Source organism: Eurosta solidaginis, chromosome 5 (genome assembly GCF_040869045.1).
Source record: "Eurosta solidaginis isolate ZX-2024a chromosome 5, ASM4086904v1, whole genome shotgun sequence".
NCBI classification, from domain to species: Eukaryota; Metazoa; Arthropoda; class Insecta; order Diptera; family Tephritidae; genus Eurosta; species Eurosta solidaginis.
The window spans coordinates 188,869,053-188,888,628 of NC_090323.1; the positions used below are offsets into that span (position 1 = coordinate 188,869,053).

Sequence of the window (19,576 nt, forward strand, 5' to 3'; positions counted from 1 at the left end):
CAACTGTGTTAGTCTAAGGTTGTAAGACCTACACATAACACACTGGTACAGCAATGTAATTTATATTTCATTTAATTTATTAACAAATAAGTTAAATGGCAAAATATATTCATGCTAATGATTGTCACATTTTTACTTAAACAAATAAGACGACCAGCAGCCGAAAAACATTTCTAATTTTATAAGTTGTTTTACAAGTGAAAATGTTTGAATGTCTACTCAAGTTAAAATTATAGCAAGGAATGTGCTATGGAAAGCTGAAAGCGCTCAGCGTGTTTACTTATAGAACAGAATATAGTAAGTATGTATGTGTTAGGAATTGCAAAAACAAAATCGTGGAAACCACAAGCCTACAAAAATAACAAATTTAGGTATTTTATTTTTGCGAAATTTTGCAAAACACGCATTTTTCAACAACTGGAAACACAATGCATGTATTTTTCTAAAATTAAAAGTTTATTTTCGCGTCGCATGTCACCAAGCACACACTGCTCGTTAATGGTGCAAAGAGGTGAAAGATGCGTGAAAAATATTTTAACTAACAACATGTGACAATGCGAAGAACAATGGATCTCGAATTTATTTATTTTAAGATGTGGATTTTTTTTCTGATCGACTATCAGCTAGAGAAACGTTACCTCCATGCAGAGCTGTAAAAAGATTGAATCAATTGAGTGTGCATTCTCTCAGCATTCTTTTAAAAATTTGTGATTTTTTGGTTGCATATTATAAATCTCCGTTCCTGAATGGCTTAAAATACTTTAACTCAAAGCTAAAGTGTGTGTGTTATTGAATGGTAAAATATAATTCAATATAGAGTGCGAATATAGGAACCATTCCCAGTCTTTAATGAATGTAAACTTGAAATGAATGCACACTTTTTTTCCATTCAGTACTAAATACTTTTTCCCCAAGGTTATATTTTTGGATACTTTCATTGCCATCAGATATGTTAAATCAATTTAGGAGTTGGGTGCAAAAAAGGCGTAAAATTGGTCAATAGCAAAAATAGACCTTTCTAATTATTCAAGTAGTTTAATATTTAAGAATTTACGAGCTTAACACCGGCTTATAATTATTGAATATGAATTATTATATTTGTTTAAGAGTAACTAAAAAGAAAGAAGCATTTACTGGTATATTGCGATGGTACCTTTTCAAAAACAAACAAACAAGTAGCTAATTATAAACCAGGAAAGTCTTAAATCATCTTCATGGTGTCCGAACGTAATTGGGTTGAGAGATCAAAAAATGTTAGGCTCTTGTGGGTTGATTGGTTTCCTTTTTAGGTAAATCTTGCGGATAACTCGCTAACATAAAACCATAGGGCTCTTGATTATATAAAGTATTCAAAAGATATGAAGACATAGTCGAATTTGGCTGAAACTTCGCAAAGACAATCTATTGTCTTCTTGCTATATGTCAAAATTTTACTACTTATTTTGCTATTGGTGTAAAATGGATTTTGTAAATGAACACATTGTGCATTGACCAAATAGAGTAAATTGTGGATATTTTTTGTCGATAATATAACAAAAAACAGATACTTGAGTTTAAGTCATTTAAATACATCAAAATGCATAGGTCCATCGGCGATTTCGTCGGAGCTTCCTAATTCCAAGAATTTCGATAAACGTATGTCTATTTCCATGGCATCGTCCTACGGTGATTCAGGCTTTTTCCATTCACCTGATTCACCTTCCCCGTTTTCCTTCATCTGTGCCACAAAAAAAAAATGTTCCATTGGGAGAAACTCTTCAGAGGTTATTGACTGGCTCCATCGGACTACAGTTTTTTTACAGCTGATATTTTAACAGTGTTTGACGGAATATAAATATCGGACCCGAGTGGTTGAGAATAGTATCTCTGCCTATTGGCACGGCATTGGTAAAAGATTGAAATTGTTTTGGTTGAATTCTATCTTACTTGAGCAGATTGTATTCAAAGTTAATTTCCTTGCTATCAAAAAAGCTACAACTACCTATAGAGCCTACTTTAAATAGCTGTAATTACAAACTATTGTGTTTAGAAAAATAATTTTCTTAGAAAATAAGATATTGCTATTGCAATTTGCAAACTCACAAACCAGTATAGATACAGTATTTGACCATATACCGCTAGGAAGAATATATGGAGGAACTTAAGAGCTTTTATAATGTATTGCCTTTTCTTCAATTGTTTAATAACCAATTGAGGACGTGCAAATGTAGGCTAGTACTTTTCAATGCAAACCTTTTATATGGCACATTGGCAACACTCATTTAGAACGATGACAATTTTCGGAACAGGGATGTTGAAATATTTGTCATTTGCTTTTTTTATTATTAAATTTTTAGGAAAATTTCAATATGAATAATTTTCCAATTAACTTCTTCGTACTTAATTGTCATTTAAATATGGAAAAAACTGGTAATCAGTTTTACAGCTTTGCCTCCATGGTAGAAGCAGAAGTGAAAATGCAACCCTGATGTGTATTTTGCTGTTGCCGACCGTACATAAAATGTCAATCTTTCTTTCAATTTCTTCTGTCTAAATTGATGTATGAAGAGAAATGACACTTTATTTTTACCGCAAAAAAAAAACAACATGCATACGGATGAACAAGGTTCAAAGAAAACGATTTTTTTGAATTCAGGAGAAATTTTGTATGCTGAACTACGAGACAAAAACTTTAGTGAGGTAGGGAAAATACTATCTCGAAATGCTCGTGAATTTAGTGTTCAAATGAATGCTAATGCACAGGATGCATCGGTGCAGAATATGAAACCCGGCGTTATTGGTACAGAAGCAATCTGTAGCAGTTCATACAACCATTGCTGAACTAATTCGTAATAAATTGGACGACTTTCAATTTTCCGATGATCTTACCGCTTAGCAAGAATTTATGATGTGCGAAGATATATAAAAGGTTAGTGCCTATATTGAGGATATGATAGCTAAAAAAGGTGTTCTACGAAATGTTTTACGTTTAATAACAATGCAATGTGCTGCGGCTTCCGGATTTAAAGAGAAGGTGAATTTTATATCACAGTCATTGTAAATACCCCATGTTAACTGCATATCTTTATTTGTAGGTTTTAAATTATTGCAAGCGTGAGCTGGTGCATGCATATGGTCTTGATGTTTTGCTTAAAATAAGGAATTTGGAGAAGGCTGAGCTTTCGTATACTCAGTCCAAATCATGTGCATATGCAGTATTACGAAAGGTATTTCGTTGTACAACGGGATGAATAATCTTTTTTATTAAATTTCTATACATTAATCTATAGACTCTTAATTTGACTGTTGACGATGTGATCGAAGTGGAACCGAAATATATAAGCTATGTTCATAGTTTTTATGCACCACAGACCGCACGTATTGTTGAACAAACAAACCATTAGGATGGCAGTCATTAAAGAGTCAAATCAATAATCTATGGGGTCCAACTTTTGAAGATTTTCAAGCTCAATTTATTGGTATTGGTGGCCATCATAATTAGCCTACCCCAATCGGTGGGTACTCCCATATTAGTGGCTTAGCAACCGTCTTCCCGTTTGGCGAAAAAAATGTTCCTTACGTATCTGCTGACCATATCCCATCTGCCAACTCCGCAGGTTATCGTATTGAAGACACTACCCAGGGATATATAGCCTAGTAAAATATCCATCATCTTCGGGGTCAAAGTGCTATCCGATGCGAAGAAATGCGCGAGCACATTAGGGGCTTAGAATGTACCCGCGGCAGGTATGCCTGTGTGAGGTTGTGTAGCGCAACCGTTTCAAGGGGTTCTCAGCACAATATATAGCTTCTCCAACCCAATTGCCAACCTCACCTACCCGTAGCGAATCCTATTTCTTTAATAGCCGACGCTCTTGCGACCCCAAGTTCCTCATGGATATAGGGGGTAGCAGGTCGGATGGCCTAGGTTTCATGTGATCTTACGAAATCGTTCCCGAGATGGTCGGGTACTAAATGGTGCTTGTTACCGGAACGTACCGGATCTGCATCCGGCAAGGGACCATCAACATCGATAACACTCCCCAAGGCCTTCGTGGATTGTCCTTATCGCTACAACAATGACGTAGTTGCTCCAAAAGATGCGCAGCAAATGCAGTATTATCCTCAAAATCGGTTAATGCCAATTATAAAGATTTGCGTACATGGTAAGCAGCAGTGAATTCTTCCTGGTTTTAGTTATTGTTTCGGATTTGTTTGTTTCTATTTCGAGCTTCCACACAAAATGTTTTACTAAAACTTATTTCCGTGTAAAAAGAAATTCTACTGTTTTAATTAGTAAATTATTTGAAAAAAACTGCGAAATATTAATTTTTCACAACAAATGTAAATAAACAAAAAATGTAAATAAACAAAAAATGTAAATAAACAAAAAATGTAAATAAACAAAAAATTTAAATAAACAAAAAATGTAAACAAGGTTTGACAATCTATGGCCAGCCTCGAATGAAAAAACATGTAAAATGCAACTCTGATGCTTTTACCTGTTAATTGTACCATGGTTACCTCATAAACAAATATTTACACTTACGTGCAATTGAGATGGGATTTATTTACTTTCTTTAAATGAGCACTACACTTCTTTTTTTTTATGTTTCAAAACTATTTCGTTTTTCTAAACAAAAACGGGTTTCATGCGTCTAAAAAGTCGATTGCGTACGTAATAAGGCCGATATCAGATTCTCAGGCAAATTAGTGGCGATATTGAATCCAGACCCAGATGAGTTAATTATATTGAAGAGGGATGGAGAGAGGATTACCAAAAAAAAAAACCTAATGGAAATACAAACTTTAAAAGGCATTTTTTTAGATGTCAACTCTCAGTTGTAAGTCCTTTAAAAAATTAAAAAAGCTAGCAAATTAACTTGCCCTAAAACGTTTGATCCTATGTCAATAAGCAATTATGTTAAAATAAAAGGGGCTTAGCATCGCCCATACTAATTTTCGATGGAAGATTTATTGTTAGAATACAGAAATTCGGTAAAGAGTTGAATTCAGTTAATCTTTTACACGACCAGAAAAAATTGGAATAAAGAAGAAGGCGGAGTGGCACCTTCAATACAAATGGCATATCTAATATTGCATATATCTGAGCGTATTCATAGTAGAAGTCTGATACATGGTAAAGAGATATATGATGATGGAGAGCGGGAATAGGGTGGAGAAAAGCGGTGGGAGTAGACATGGGAGGGGTGCAAAGATTAGGAGTTAGCCTGAGAGTGGAAAGGTTAGTGAGTGGGTGTGGAAAAGTGAGTTAAAATGGGATAGACAGGAGGAAGGGCGTAGAGAGGAGTGGAAATGGAATTAGAAGCAAATGGGACGGGTACTGCTGAATAACAATGAGAGGCAGATCGAGAAAAAGAGTGCGCAAAATGTGTATATACCTAAAGCCAAAAGAAAGAACAAAACTAACATGGCCAGTTAGTTTTTAGTCTTTTAATTGTAGTATGCCACATTTTGTTTTTATGTACATTCTAATTATGAAATTGTCGTTGTTTGAGTGTTACTTTATTTTTTTGTTGTTTTTTTATTTTTGAGTATTATTTTCAATTCAAAGTTCTTAAAATAATCTTTTAGATTTTTTTGTTTTAACTTTTATTTTTTTATTATACATTTTTTTTATTCTATTATATTTTTAGTGTCTTTTATTTTCATATAATTTTCTTCTTTATTTTAGTACTGAAGATGCCAAGTTTTTCCCTTTTTATACTCAGTTGAGCAGAGCTCACAGAGTATATTAAGTTTGATTGGATAACGGTTGGTTGTACATATATAAAGGAATCGAGATAGATATAGACTTCCATATATCAAAATAATCAGGATCCAGAAAAAATTTGATTGAGCCATGTCCGTCCGTCCGTCCGTCCGTCCGTTAACACGATAACTTGAGTAAATTTTGAGGTATCTTGATGAAATTTGGTATGTAGGTTTCTGAGCACTCATCTCAGATCGCTATTTAAAATGAACGATATCGGACTATAACCACGCCCACTTTTTCGATATCGAAAATTTCGAAAAACCGAAAAAATGCGATAATTCATTGCCAAAGGCGGTTAAAGCGATGAAACTTGGTAGATGGGTTGACGTTATGACGCAGAATAGAAAATTAGTAAGATTTTGGACAATGGGCGTGGCACCGCCCACTTTTACAAGAAGGTAATTTAAAAGTTTTGCAAGCTGTAATTTGGCAGTCGTTGAAGATATCATGATGAAATTTGGCAGGAACGTTACTACTATTACTTTATATGTGCTAAATAAAAATTAGCAAAATTGGATGAAGAACACGCCCACTTTTTAAAAAAAATTTTTTTAAATTCAAATTTTAACAAAAAATTTAATATCTTTACTGTATATAAGTAAATTAAGTCAAAATTCAACTCCAGTAATCATGCAACAAAATACAAAAATAAAAGAAAATTTCAAAATGGGCGTGGCTCCGCCCATTTTCATTTAGTGTGTCTAGAATACTTTTAATGCCATAAGTCGAACAAAAGTTTACCAATCCTTTTGAAATTTGGTAGGAGCATAGACTCTATGACGTTAACTGTTCTCTGTGAAAATGGGCGAAATCGGTTGAAGCCACGCCCAGTTTTTATACACAGTCCACCGTCTGTCCTTCCGCTCGGCCGTTAACACAATAACTTGAGCAAAAACCGATATATCTTTACTAAACTTAGCCCACGTACTTATCTGAACTCACTTTATCTTGGTATAAAAAATGGCCGAAATCCGACCATAACCACGCCCACTTTATCGATATCGAAAATTACGAAAAATTAAAAAAATGCCATAATTCTATACCAAATACGAAAAAAGGGATGAAGCATGGTAACTGGATTGGTTTATTGACGCAAAATATAACTTTGGAAAAAACTTTGTAAAATGGGTGTGACACCTACCATATTAAGTAGAAGAAAATGAAAAAGTTCTACAAGGCGAAATCAACAGCCCTTGGAATCTTGGCAGGAATACTGTTAGTGTTATTGAATATATAAATAAATTAGCAGTACCCGACAGATGATTTTCTGGATCACCTGATCCACATTTGGTCGATATCGCGAGAACGCCTTCACATATACATCTAAGGGCCACTCGCTTTTAAAACCCTCATCAATACCTTTAATTTGATATCCATATCGTACAAACACATTCTAGAGTCAACCCTGGTCCACCCTAATGGCGATATCTCGAAAAGGCGTGCACCTATAGACCTAATGCCCACTCCCTCTTAAAATGCTCAGTAACACCTTTCGTTTGATACCCATATCGTAAAAACATTCTAGAGTCACCCCTGGCCCACCCTAATGGCGATATCTTGAAAAGGCGTCCACCTATAGACCTAATGTCCACTCCCTCTTAAAATTCTCAGTAACACCTTTCCTTTGATACCCATATCGTACAAACATTCTAGAGTCACCCCTGGCCCACCCTATTGGCGATATCTCGAAAAGGCGTCCACCTATAGACCTAATGCCCACTCCCTCTTAAAATGCTCAGTAACACCTTTCGTTTGATACCCATATCGTACAAACATTCTAGAGTCACCCCTGGCCCACCCTAATGGCGATATCTCGAAAAGGCGTCCACCTATAGACCTAATGCCCACTCCCTCTTAAAATGCTCAGTAACACCTTTCGTTTGAAACCCATATCGTACAAACATTCTAGAGTCACCCTTGGTCAACCTTTATGGCGATATCTCGAAAAGGCGTCCACCTATAGAACTGAGGATTACTCCCTTTTAAAATACTCATTACCACCTTTCATTTGATACCCATATCGTACAAACACATTCTAGAGTCACCCTGGCCCACCCTAATGGCGATATCTCGAAAAGGCGCCCACCTATAGACCTAATGCCCACTTTCTCTTAAAATGCTCAGTAACACCTTTCGTTTGATACCCATATCGTACAAACATTCTAGAGTCACCCCTGGCCCACCCTAATGGCGATATCTCGAAAAGGCGTCCACCTATAGACCTAGTGCCCACTCCCTCTTAAAATGCTCAGTAACACCTTTCGTTTGATACCCATATCGTAAAAACATTCTAGAGTCACCCTTGGTCCACCTCTATGGCGATATCTCGAAAAGGCGTCCACCTATAGAACTAAGGATTGCTCCCTTTTAAAATACTCATTACCACCTTTCATTTGATACCCATATCGTACAAACACATTCCAGAGTCACCCCTGGCCCACCCTAATGGCGATATCTCGAAAAGGCGTCCACCTATGGACCTAATGCCCACTCCCTCTTAAAATGCTCAGTAACACCTTTCGTTTGATACCCATATCGTACAAACACATTCTAGAGTCACCCCTGGCCCACCCTAATGGCGACATTTCGAAAAGGCGCCCACCTATAGACCTAATGCCCACTCCCTCTTAAAACGCTCAGTAACACCTTTCATTTGATTCCCATATCGTACAACTAGAGACACCCCTGGTCCACCTTTATGGCGATATCTCGAAACGGCGTCCACCTAGGGAACTAAGGATCACTCCTTTTCAAAATACTCATTAACAGCTTTCATTTGATACCCATATCGTACAAACATATTCTAGAGTCACCCCTGGTCCACCTTTATGGGGATTTCTCGAAAAGGCGTTCACCTATAGAACTAAAGCCCATTCCCTTTTAAAATACTCATTATCACCTTTCATTTGATACCCATATCGTACAAACACATTCTAGAGTCAGCCCTGGTCCACCTTTATGGCGATATCCCTAAATGGCGTCCATCCATAGAACTATGGCCTACTCTCTCTTAAAATACTCTTTAATACCTTCCATTTGATACACATGTCATACAACCACATTCCAGGGTTACGCTAGGTTCATTTTCCTACATGGTGATTTTCCTTATTTTGTCTCCATAGCTCTCAACTGAGTATGTAATGTTCGGTTACACCCGAACTTAGCCTTCCTTACTTGTTTTAAATATTTTTTTCTGTGTTTTTTTTTAGTATTCTTTCCATTTTAATATTATTTTTTTCATGAATTTTTATTTCTTAGTTTAATTTACAAAAAGCCATGTTAGGAAAAAGTGGAATTCATAAACATTTCCCAAATAACCATCACCGTGTGCAAATTTTTAAGTTTTTCTATAATATTAATAACAAAAAAATAAAAGCCATATGAGCTATTAAATACCTTAAAAAAAAAATTTTATAAAAAAAAATTAGTTTAGAAAATTGTATGCAATCAAAAAAATTACAGAAACCTAAAAAGAATAAAAAAAAAATATAACACCAACGAAAATAGAAAATAAAAAATAAAAAAAAAAATTTTTAAATTCTTTTATATTAAAAACTAAAAAAAATTAAAATAAAAAAATTTAAAAAAAACTGAAAAATGGTATAAAACAACGAGAAAAGAATGAAAAATAAATTGAATGAACCAAAAGAAAAAAAAAACTAAACAACTAAAAACAAGAAAATTAAACCACTAAAACGAAACAAACTTCTTATTCACAAACCACAAAGCAAACAGAGAAAGCAAGAAAAAAAGTAGGAAGAAAACCACAATATATGCGGAAAGTTCTTATATCATTTGAATGCGTACAAATAAACTTTTACAAATAAAACAACAAAAAATCGAATAATTACTCCGATTTGATTGTGCATAAGTAAATATTTACATAATTACAAACAAAAAAAACATCTTCATACAAACCTCGGCATTTGTTGCATAAATTCTTCAAACTCAGACACATGTTGAACACTCTGTAACTAAAACCGCACTTTCGATGGGTTTTAGGCGTACTTTGAATTGGAGTTTCTTCCTTTTTAAATTGAATCACTTTAAAAATTATGCAAATATTTCTTTCGTCACATTTCATGCTTCGTTTTGAATTAATGTCTCACAGATGCCATTCAAAAATACTTATTGATAAAGTTTTATTATAATTTACACTTTATTACACAAAAAATATATTCCATCAGCAAATGTTGCAAGTGTTGGGAGCTTTTTTTTTTACGTCATTAAAATTGTTTTAAACTGTACATATTTCAGAAAATAACCATTCATTTTTAAAATGGTAGAAAAGTTCTAATAAAGATCACGTTTCGAGATATTTCAAATTGCTTTAAGCATTAGTAATTGTTAATTCCAAATTATTGGAAAATGCAGATTCACTATTAACTAGTTTAAAAAGTTGAATAAAAAGATTTCGTTTTGCTTTATTTGTAATAAAGGCTGTGGGATTAATTGCTAACACGAAATTTATATTTACTTGAAATTTTGAATTCCAATTGATACTAAGTTTGGTCAATCAAAACTTAGGTTAGAACTCAATTTTTCTTTCCTTAATTATCTTCTTTAAGAAAAAAGAAAATCTGACCAAAAATTTAAACCACGGGTTTAAGAAATTGCAGATTAATTAAAAAAAAAATAAACAAAAATATGTAATTTTGCCTTTACTTTTAATGTCTAATAAGGGGTGTGGAAGTAATTCTACGATAAATCGTCAATGGATAATCTTCACTTTTACATTCATATGTTCCGTCTCTGGGAACTAGATTATTTTCTGTCCAATTTTTACGTTTCTCTTATATTTTGTGCTTCCAATTAGGGATTACACTGAAGAGGTAGAACTTTTTCTATGAACAAAAAATCCGCATCTCTAAAGCTTGTTCATAATTACCGATTATCGAAGGGAAAAATTTATATGGGAAATCTAGTTATATAACTAACGGTTAGGAGTTAAGAACGAGTGTTTACTGGTTGATTTCACCAAACTTGGAACAGTTTTTTTCCTGAAATATTAGCAAACAAAATTAATAACGCTTGTGTAGTGCTGTGCAAATAATCGATTACCGAAAATTTGGATTAATCACATTTCGAATTACTCAATCGATTAATTCTATACTTCGATTAATTAAAACGAAGTTCCTTCGAGTATGGTGGTTTGTTTTTTTTTTTTTGTTGTTGTATTAGTCCAAAAGGAAATTAATTGAACGTGATTAATCACCTTGCTTGCACTTTCCATATTTAAACTACTTCCTACTAGAAACATCAACAAGAAGGAAAAATATAAAAAAGAAGAAAAAACGTTAAAAATCTTCCGAAAAAAAATGGGAAAAATTATTCCGCCCGTATTTTTTATGCAATAATTTCCGGACAAATAGGGACAACCTTTTTAAATTTTCTAGGTATTGTTCGAAGTGGATTTTCATAAATTATGCGATCGATTAATTAAACAATTGATTATTCAACCTAGTCGATTTGTCGAGTAAAGGCACACACCTACTTGCACCTATTTAATATTTAAAACGGAGAACATTGCATTATTTATTACACATTATTCAGATTCGAACAAATCAAACTGCACATCACACTCGTTTTGATTATTAATCATGGTTTACTATAAGGAATATACATCAGAGCACTCAGCATTCCTAATCATACGAAATTCATAATTTACATACAAACAATGTCACATTCCTTCACATCTCACGCTTTATATATTCAGTAAGAACCTCCTTTTCTTATAGACAATTATCAGTGATAAGCTTAATCAAATCATTTTGTAAATTAATCAACAAAAACGAACGTAATGTTGGTTGTGTTTTCAATTTATCCAGAACGCAAGCAATGCTTGAGAAATTCATTATAAAATTTTTATAGCGCAACAATTCACTTTCCAAATAATCATTGCAACCACTGTCAACAATTCCACGCAGCTCTGCACTAATTGCCTCCAACAAAGTTGCCACATCTTGACGCATCGACTCCTTCACAGGCAAATGTGGATCATATTCCTGACACGATGAAGCACACGATGCATCCAAGTGTTGTGAGAAAGTATTGTAAGCGCTAGGTGATATTATCTCACGTAACATGTAATCGGTAAAAACATGCCCTGACGTTCGTTTCATACCATTATCCGGCTCACATTGGATGTCCGGACTGAAACGAACCTCTGGTCCACAACGCATAACATCGCGTGTAGAAATACCACTAGCACCACCAACAGGCCCACTGCTGCCAACACCACTAAAACTACCAGCATTACTTGAACAACAACTACTCATCGGTGGATCGCAAAAATCTTCGTTGCGCATAACTTTGGGTGTTTCACATTCCTTGTAAGACTTTTCTGTAGGGCGTGTGTATGGGGAGGCAAAAAGAGAGAGCAAACAGTTGGTAAAAATAATTGACTGTAATCTTATCTTTCCCACCTCTAAACAACGAAGGACATGTTAGCGGGTCCCTTTTCTTTGCATTAAAATCTACCATCACAAGGCGTCCACTTCGTGGTTGAGTCGCAAAAGGTCCTTTGAGCACACCTTCAATCAGACAGCAGCACAGGTAACTCATATAAATGTTGCGCAAACGTCGTTCTTTCACATCGTCACACTCGTAACGACACAATTTATCTAACCATTTCTGGGCCAAACAACTTTCATCTGAATTTGGCTTGAAGACCTTATTAGGATCGCGGCACAGATCGAGAAATAATAGAAAGTCTTCAGTGAGCATTGAATCAAAATCCATACCGCCGTTGTTATAAGACATTTTAGACGATTTTTTTTTATTAAAAATTTTGGTATACACTTATAATTTAGACGCGCTTAAAGTGCGCAAAAAACTGACAATATTTTTTATTAATAAATTTGAATATTTTTATTCTCTTCTTTTCCTAATCAAATTCATATGTGCATGAAAAGTAGTTTTTTTTTATTTTCGAATGTGTCAAAAAGTACTTATTTTTTAAAGTATAAAACACATTAAGCGCTTGAAACTTTCGGACGAAAAAAAATGTATCATTAGGAGGAATCGTAAAGAAATATGAGTCGCATAATAACAAGTGAGGGAACTGTAAAATATGATATGTTATAAAAGGTGGCGTGCAAGCGAATGACGGCAATCAGTTCAATATCAGGCAAGTTGGAAGGGAGTTATGGTAAGGTAACATTGAAGGGGCTTTGCTCCTCCTCAAAACATCTGCGGTAGTAATCGTTAGTTTCGATGTCCATGCCAGCGGTGTGAGTTACGATCAAACGGTGAACAGAGAGAACTTTTATTCGGGACGAAGGTACTGACGACGTATACGTGGTCAAAAGAATTTCCTTTATCATATGAAGGCCAAATCAACCTTGTAGGAAGTGCTTACCGGAACATATTTGCTTTGCTTATGGTGTTCGTGATCACACGGAATTTAAAATAGGCCATAGGTATACCTAGCGAGTAATTTTCGGGAAGGATGTGGCCGGCCGTATCCATCCTGGCGAGCTCATCAGCTATATGTTTGCCTTCAATACCTCTGTGTTCAGTTACCAATTTAAGGCTGACACTGAAATTCTGGGCTATTCCATTGAGAGCTGAGATATGCGGTATTCAATGATCGACTTTAAGTTGTCGACACATGAGTTCAAGGAATTTAGTGCGGCCTGGCTATCCGAGAAAATTATTACCATTTAACCGTTTTGGCGTTTTGCTAATACACTAAACTGGCCTGAAACAACAGGTCCGGTTAAAAGTACCTCACCGTACTTTCCCGTCAAGCTTAGAGCCATTAGTCAAAAGGTTGTTGGCACACTCAACAGAATAATGCCCTTTATTTTCATGTAGGAATGCACACTGCTCTTAGTTTAAAAAATTTATTTTGATCAAAATTTTAAAAATTGTATGATTTGTTGTTGATTTTACGACAAGGTAAAAGATAGAGCTATTTTGGAACGATTTTCGGTCATCCCTTGTCAGTTTTGGTTTCAAAACAAACGAACAAACACGACGAACACAAACCAGCAGTTCTGTAAATTGACAGACTATAAAAGCTGAACACTGAAGATGGCACAACGCCGTAACCGGTTATTCTCCAAACCAAAAGTAACTAGAAATTACGGCGCACATTGCTCCGAAGTAATTTAAACCTTTTTATCTAAATTTTGTTTTTATTTTTATATTTTTTTTTATCATTAATTTTCAAATTTCCTCTTACTTTTTTTTACAATCTTAACAATTATATTTTTAACCCTTTTTTAATATTTTTTTTATTATTTCTTTTTTAACCGCTTTTTATGTATATATATTTTTTTTAACTTTTCTTTTTAGGTATTTTTTAAATTAATTTTTGTTTTATTATTTAAAAAGTTTTTCTTTTTTAATTCTTTTTGTATTCTTTATTGGTGTTTATTCTTTTTTAATTCTCTTTATATATTTTTCCTTAGTTTTTGTTTTTCTTATTTAATTTTTTTTTTCAATTTTCTTTTCTTAACGATATTTTAATTTTTTTTCTATATTTTTTTTCCTTTTTATTGGTTTATTTTAATCTTTTTATTTTTTTTTTAATTTTTACTATTTTTTTATTTTTTATTTTATATTTTTCTAATTTTTTTAGTTTTATTTTATTATTTTACTTTTTTATATTATTTTTTTATTTTATTTCTTAATTTTTTTTTTTTAATTTTTGTTTTGTGTTAAATATTTTTCTTTAACTTTTCTTAACTATCCGTTTTCCCGTTTTACTTGATACTTTTTTGAAGATTAAATTTAAATTTTTTTTTTATTTCACAAATTGAATTTTTTAATAATTCAAAATTTTAATTTTTTATTTTTTCAAAATCTTAATTTTGTTTTAGTTTTTTTTTTCTTTTAAATGTAATATTTTTTTATTTTGTTCGTAATTTTTGCGACTTTTTTATTTGTTTTTAATATTTTTTTCTTGATTTTTTTATGTTTCTTAATTGAAATTTTCATTTACATTTTTTTTTTTTTGTAATTTATACATTTTATTTCTCCTTTTTTCCTTTTATTTTATTTTTATTTAAACAATTTTTGTATCCTATTTTCTGGGTGATTGGTTGTGTTTGTTTTTTTTTTTTTTTTTTTACTTTTTATTAATTTAGTTTCTTCTGTTCTTTCAGACCTTGGATTTAATCATTTGGTCAAATATTACATTTAGTTTTTTTTTTTTTAGTTTTCCAAAACGACTAATTATGAAATTTAAGAGCATTGCAACTTCCGCAGGAGAAAAAATTTTATTAGAAATGAAGTGAACGTTTTTAAAAGGTTACCTCTGTCACGGTTGTCGAATAACGCCCAAATCTGTGCATACTCTGTGACAATGAGGAATAAGAAGAGGCATGTCACGGCTTCTCCTGGCAATGGCCTTGAGTGCAGGCCATACATTTCAGAAGCTCCCGATTAAGTTAAGGATTTCCATTTTCGTTTTGTTTGCTATGTCACCTGTAATCTATGTCTTGGTAGTAGTATGTGGATGGGTACGATATACAAACGACCTGTTGTACTCTTTCCAAATTTGGTTAGTAGTTTCAGCCTGACCTAATGAACACGTAATCATATGTCCTTACATGCGTAAATTTATTGCTATTTATTTGGTTAGTCTCTTTGCTAACTTTAGTGTTTTTATACTCAGTTGAGCAGAGCTCACAGAGTATATTAACTTTGATTGGATAACGGTTGGTTGTACAGGTATAAAGGAATCGAGATAGATATAGACTTCCATATATCAAAATCATCAGTATCGAAAAAAATTTGATTGAGCCATGTCCGTCCGTTCGTCCGTCTGTCCGTTAACACGATAACTTGAGTAAATTTTGAGGTATCTTGATGAAATTTGGTACGTAGATTCCTGGGCACCCATCTCAGATCTCTATTAAAAATTAACGATATCGGACTATAACCACGCCCACTTTTTCGATATCGAAAATTTCAAAAAACCGAAAAAATGCGATAATTCATTGCCAAAGGCGGTTAAAGCGATCAAACTTGGTAGGTGCGTTGAACTTATGATGCAGAATAGAAAATTAGTAAGATTTTGGACAATGGGCGTGCCACCGCCCACTTTTACAAGAAGGTAATTTAAAAGTTTTGGAAACTGTAATTTGGGAGTCGTTGAAGATATCATGATGAAATTTGGCAGGAACGTTACTACTATTACTATATATGTGCTAAATAAAAATTAGCAAAATTGAATAAAGAACACGCCCACTTTTTAAAAAAAATTGTTTTTTAATTCAAATTTTAACAAAAAATTTAATATCTTTACTGTATATAAGTAAATTAAGTCAAAATTCAACTCCAGTAATGATATGATGCAACAAAATACAAAAATAAAACAAAATTTCAAAATGGGCGTGGCTCCGCCCATTTTCATTTAGTTTGTCTAGAACACTTTTAATGCCATAAGTCGAACAAAAATTTACCAATCCTTCTCAAATTTGGTAGAGGCATAGATTCTATGACGGTAACTGTTCTCTGTGAAAATGGGTGAAATCGGTGGAAGCCACGCCCAGTTTTATACACAGTCCACCGTCTGTCCTTCCGCTCGGCCGTTAACACAATAACTTGAGCAAAAACCGATATATCTTTACTAAACTTAGCCCACGTACTTATCTGAACTCACTTTATCTTGGTATAAAAAATGGCCGAAATCCGACCATAACCACGCCCACTTTATCGATATCGAAAATTACAAAAATGAAAAAAATGCCATAATTCTATACCAAATACGAAAAAAGGGATGAAACATGGTAACTGGATTGGTTTATTGACACAAAATATAACTTTGGAAAAAACTTTGTAAAATGGGTGTGACACATACCATATTAAGTAGAAGAAAATGAAAAAGTTCTACAAGGCGAAATCAACAGCCCTTGGAATCTTGGCAGGAATACTGTTAGTGGTATTGCATATATAAATAAATTAGCAGTACCCGACAGATGATTTTCTGGATCACCTGGTCCACATTTTGGTCGATATCGCGAGAACGCCTTCACATATACATCTAAGGGCCGCTCGCTTTTAAAACCCTCATTAATACCTTTAATTTGATATCCATATCGTTTAGAAACATTCTAGAGTCACCCCTGGCCCACCCTAATGGCGATATCTCGAAAAGGTGTCCACCTATAGACCTAATGACCACTCCCTCTTAAAATGCTCAGTAACACCTTTCGTTTGATACCCATATCGTACAAACATTCTAGAGTCACCCCTGGCCCACCCTAATGGCGATATCTCGAAAATGCGTCCACCTATAGACCTAATGTTCACTCCCTCTTAAAATGCTCAGTAACACCTTTCGTTTGATACCCATATCGTACAAACATTCTAGAGTCACCCCTGGCCCACCCTAATGGCGATATCTCGAAAAGGTGTCCACCTATAGACCTAATGCCCACTCCCTCTTAAAATGCTCAGTAACACCTTTCGTTTGATACCCATATCGTACAAACATTCTAGAGTCACCCTTGGTCCACCTTTATGGCGATATCTCGAAAAGGCTTCCACCTATAGAACTAAGGATTACTCCCTTTTAAAATACTCAGTAACACCTTTCATTTGATACCCATATCGTACGAACACATTCTAGAGTCACCCTGGCCCACCCTAATGGCGATATCTCGAAAAGGCGTCCACCTATAGACCTAATGCCCACTCCCTCTTAAAATGCTCAGTAACACTTTTCGTTTGATACCTATATCGTACAAACATTCTAGAGTCACCCCTGGCCCACCCTAATGGCGATATCTCGAAAAGGCGTCCACCTATAGACCTAATGCCCACTCCCTCTTAAAATGCTCAGTAACACCTTTCATTTGATTCCCATATCGTACAAACACATTCTAGAGACACCCCTGGTCCACCTCTATGTCGATATCTCGAAACGGCGTCCACCTATAGAACTAAGGATCACTCCTTTTCAAAATACTCATTAACAGCTTTCATTTGATACCCATATCGTACAAACATATTCTAGAGTCACCCCTGGTCCACCTTTATGGCGATTTCTCGAAAAGGCGTTCACCTATAGAACTAAAGCCCATTCCCTTTTAAAATACTCATTTCCACCTTTCATTTGATACCCATATCGTACAAACACATTCTAGAGTCACCCCTGGTCCACCTTAATGGCGATATCTCGAAAATGCGTCCACCGATAGACCTAAGGCCCACTCCCTCTTAAAATGCTCAGTAACACCTTTCATTTGATACCCATATCGTACAAACAAATTCTAGAGTCAGCCCTGGTCCACCTTTATGGCGATATCCCTAAATGGCGTCCATCCATAGAACTATGGCCTACTCTCTCTTAAAATACTCTTTAATACCTTCCATTTGATACACATGTCATACAACCACATTCCAGGGTTACCCTAGGTTCATTTTCCTACATGGTGATTTTCCTTATTTTGTCTCCATAGCTCTCAACTGAGTATGTAATGTTCGGTTACACCCGAACTTAGCCTTCCTTACTTGTTAATATTGACTTTCCTAATTGCGACGGGACATTTTTACACTTACAGCACGCAACTGGATTGCATAAAAGCGATGATACTTGAGCGTCATAGTTTCAGTAACAAAAGTGTTTTATAAACGCTTAGTTATTGCGCTACTGATTTTCAAACTGCATTTCAATGCTAATGCTGCTAAAAAGCAAAGTTTTACGCGTTTCAACTTAACAATGGCCAACTATATCGAGTACAATGAAATAGCAAGAAAGACATGTGAAATCGCAAGACAAGTTGATGCGCGCGTTAATTTCATCTATACTACTGATGTGAGAAGCGATAGCAGTGTGCACTATTTGAAACGTCAACTGATGCATTGTATGATGGAGTTACCCAGCTATATGCTGCAGTTAGAATATTACAATTTAGAGTTGAGACGCGATTATAGCAGTTTGAGTGTTTTCTCGCTCGATGATTTTAAAATCACATCGCAGTTGACGCACATCGAGCGTATGCTAAATGCGAAACAAGAAAGCAAACATATGCACAAATATATTTTCGTCTGGAGAAAAGCACAACTTACACAAATTTATAAACTTTTTGAAGCACTTTGCTCTAAGCGCATTTTAAAGGTCATCGCAATAACAGACGCCAAACTTATTTATACCTTTGAACCATTTACTCTTGCGGGTTTCAATGTTATACAACTGCGTAGCGATGATCGACATTTCTATGATAAATTAAATAAAAAAAACAATAAATGTAAGGCGCGATAACCTCCGAAGAGATCTAAGGCCGAGCTTCTCTTCCAATTTGCGTCGTGCTCCTCTTGATTTTCCCTACAAATTGGCCGGACGGGACCTACATGTTTTATGCCGACTCCGAACGGCATCTGCAAGGCAGATGAGTTTTCACTGAAAGCTTTTCGTGGCAGAAGTACACCCGGAGCGCTTGCCAAACACTACCAAGGGGCGACTCCGCTTAGAAAAATTTTCTTCTAATTGAAAAACCTTATTTCTAAAATTTTGATGTGCTTTGCCCGGGGTGTGAACCCAGGGCATACGGTGTGGTAGGCGGAGCAAGCTACCATCACACCACGGTGGCCGCCAATTAAATAATCTACATCATTATCAGTTACGCGTTTCAATGTTTCAAGATTTTTTACGCGCCATCCCGAGAGATCAACCTGAAGCAGGCATGCTTAACGAACGAAACGATATCATTTCGTTACGATAATCAACGCTAATAAACGAAACGAAGTCACTTCGTTTCGTTTATTAACGTTAAGATCGTCAAATTAACGTTAATTTGTCGTTCTTAACGTTAATAAACGAAACGAAATGACTTCGTTTCGTTTATTAACGTTGATTATCGTAAC

At 34.7% G+C, this 19,576-nt stretch overlaps 3 protein-coding genes and 1 pseudogene across 11 annotated transcripts in view; 2 read left to right on the forward strand and 2 right to left on the reverse strand.

The window, feature by feature from the left end:
• The window catches only part of Spn (Spinophilin), a 420,033-nt gene that overhangs the window by 159,230 nt on the left and 241,227 nt on the right, over positions 1-19,576 (reverse strand). Inside the window, exon 2 of one of the 9 annotated variants that reach the window (XM_067786898.1) lies at positions 9,674-9,882. The exons of 7 other annotated variants lie outside the window; for them this stretch is intronic. In XM_067786898.1, the coding sequence (XP_067642999.1) occupies positions 9,674-9,839 (166 nt within the window). In that variant the 5' untranslated portion in view covers positions 9,840-9,882. Of the gene's footprint in view, positions 1-9,673; positions 9,913-19,576 lie in introns of all 9 variants that reach the window. One more of the 9 variants, XM_067786896.1, reaches the window with a different exon arrangement.
• Positions 2,587-3,587, forward strand: LOC137252952 (vacuolar protein sorting-associated protein 33A-like; annotated as a pseudogene).
• Positions 10,642-14,230, reverse strand: LOC137251906 (uncharacterized). Its single transcript, XM_067786899.1, has 2 exons — positions 12,181-14,230; positions 10,642-12,098 (listed from the first exon to the last, which is right to left on the reverse strand). The coding sequence occupies exons 1-2, from the start codon at positions 12,515-12,517 to the stop codon at positions 11,488-11,490; spliced, it is 948 nt and encodes a 315-aa protein (XP_067643000.1). The 5' UTR covers positions 12,518-14,230; the 3' UTR covers positions 10,642-11,487.
• Positions 18,432-19,576, forward strand: part of Ir68b (Ionotropic receptor 68b) — a 30,580-nt gene continuing 29,435 nt past the window's right edge. The window contains 2 exon segments of the mRNA XM_067789128.1: positions 18,432-18,936; positions 19,307-19,393. Of these exon segments, the coding sequence (XP_067645229.1) occupies positions 18,432-18,936; positions 19,307-19,393 (592 nt within the window).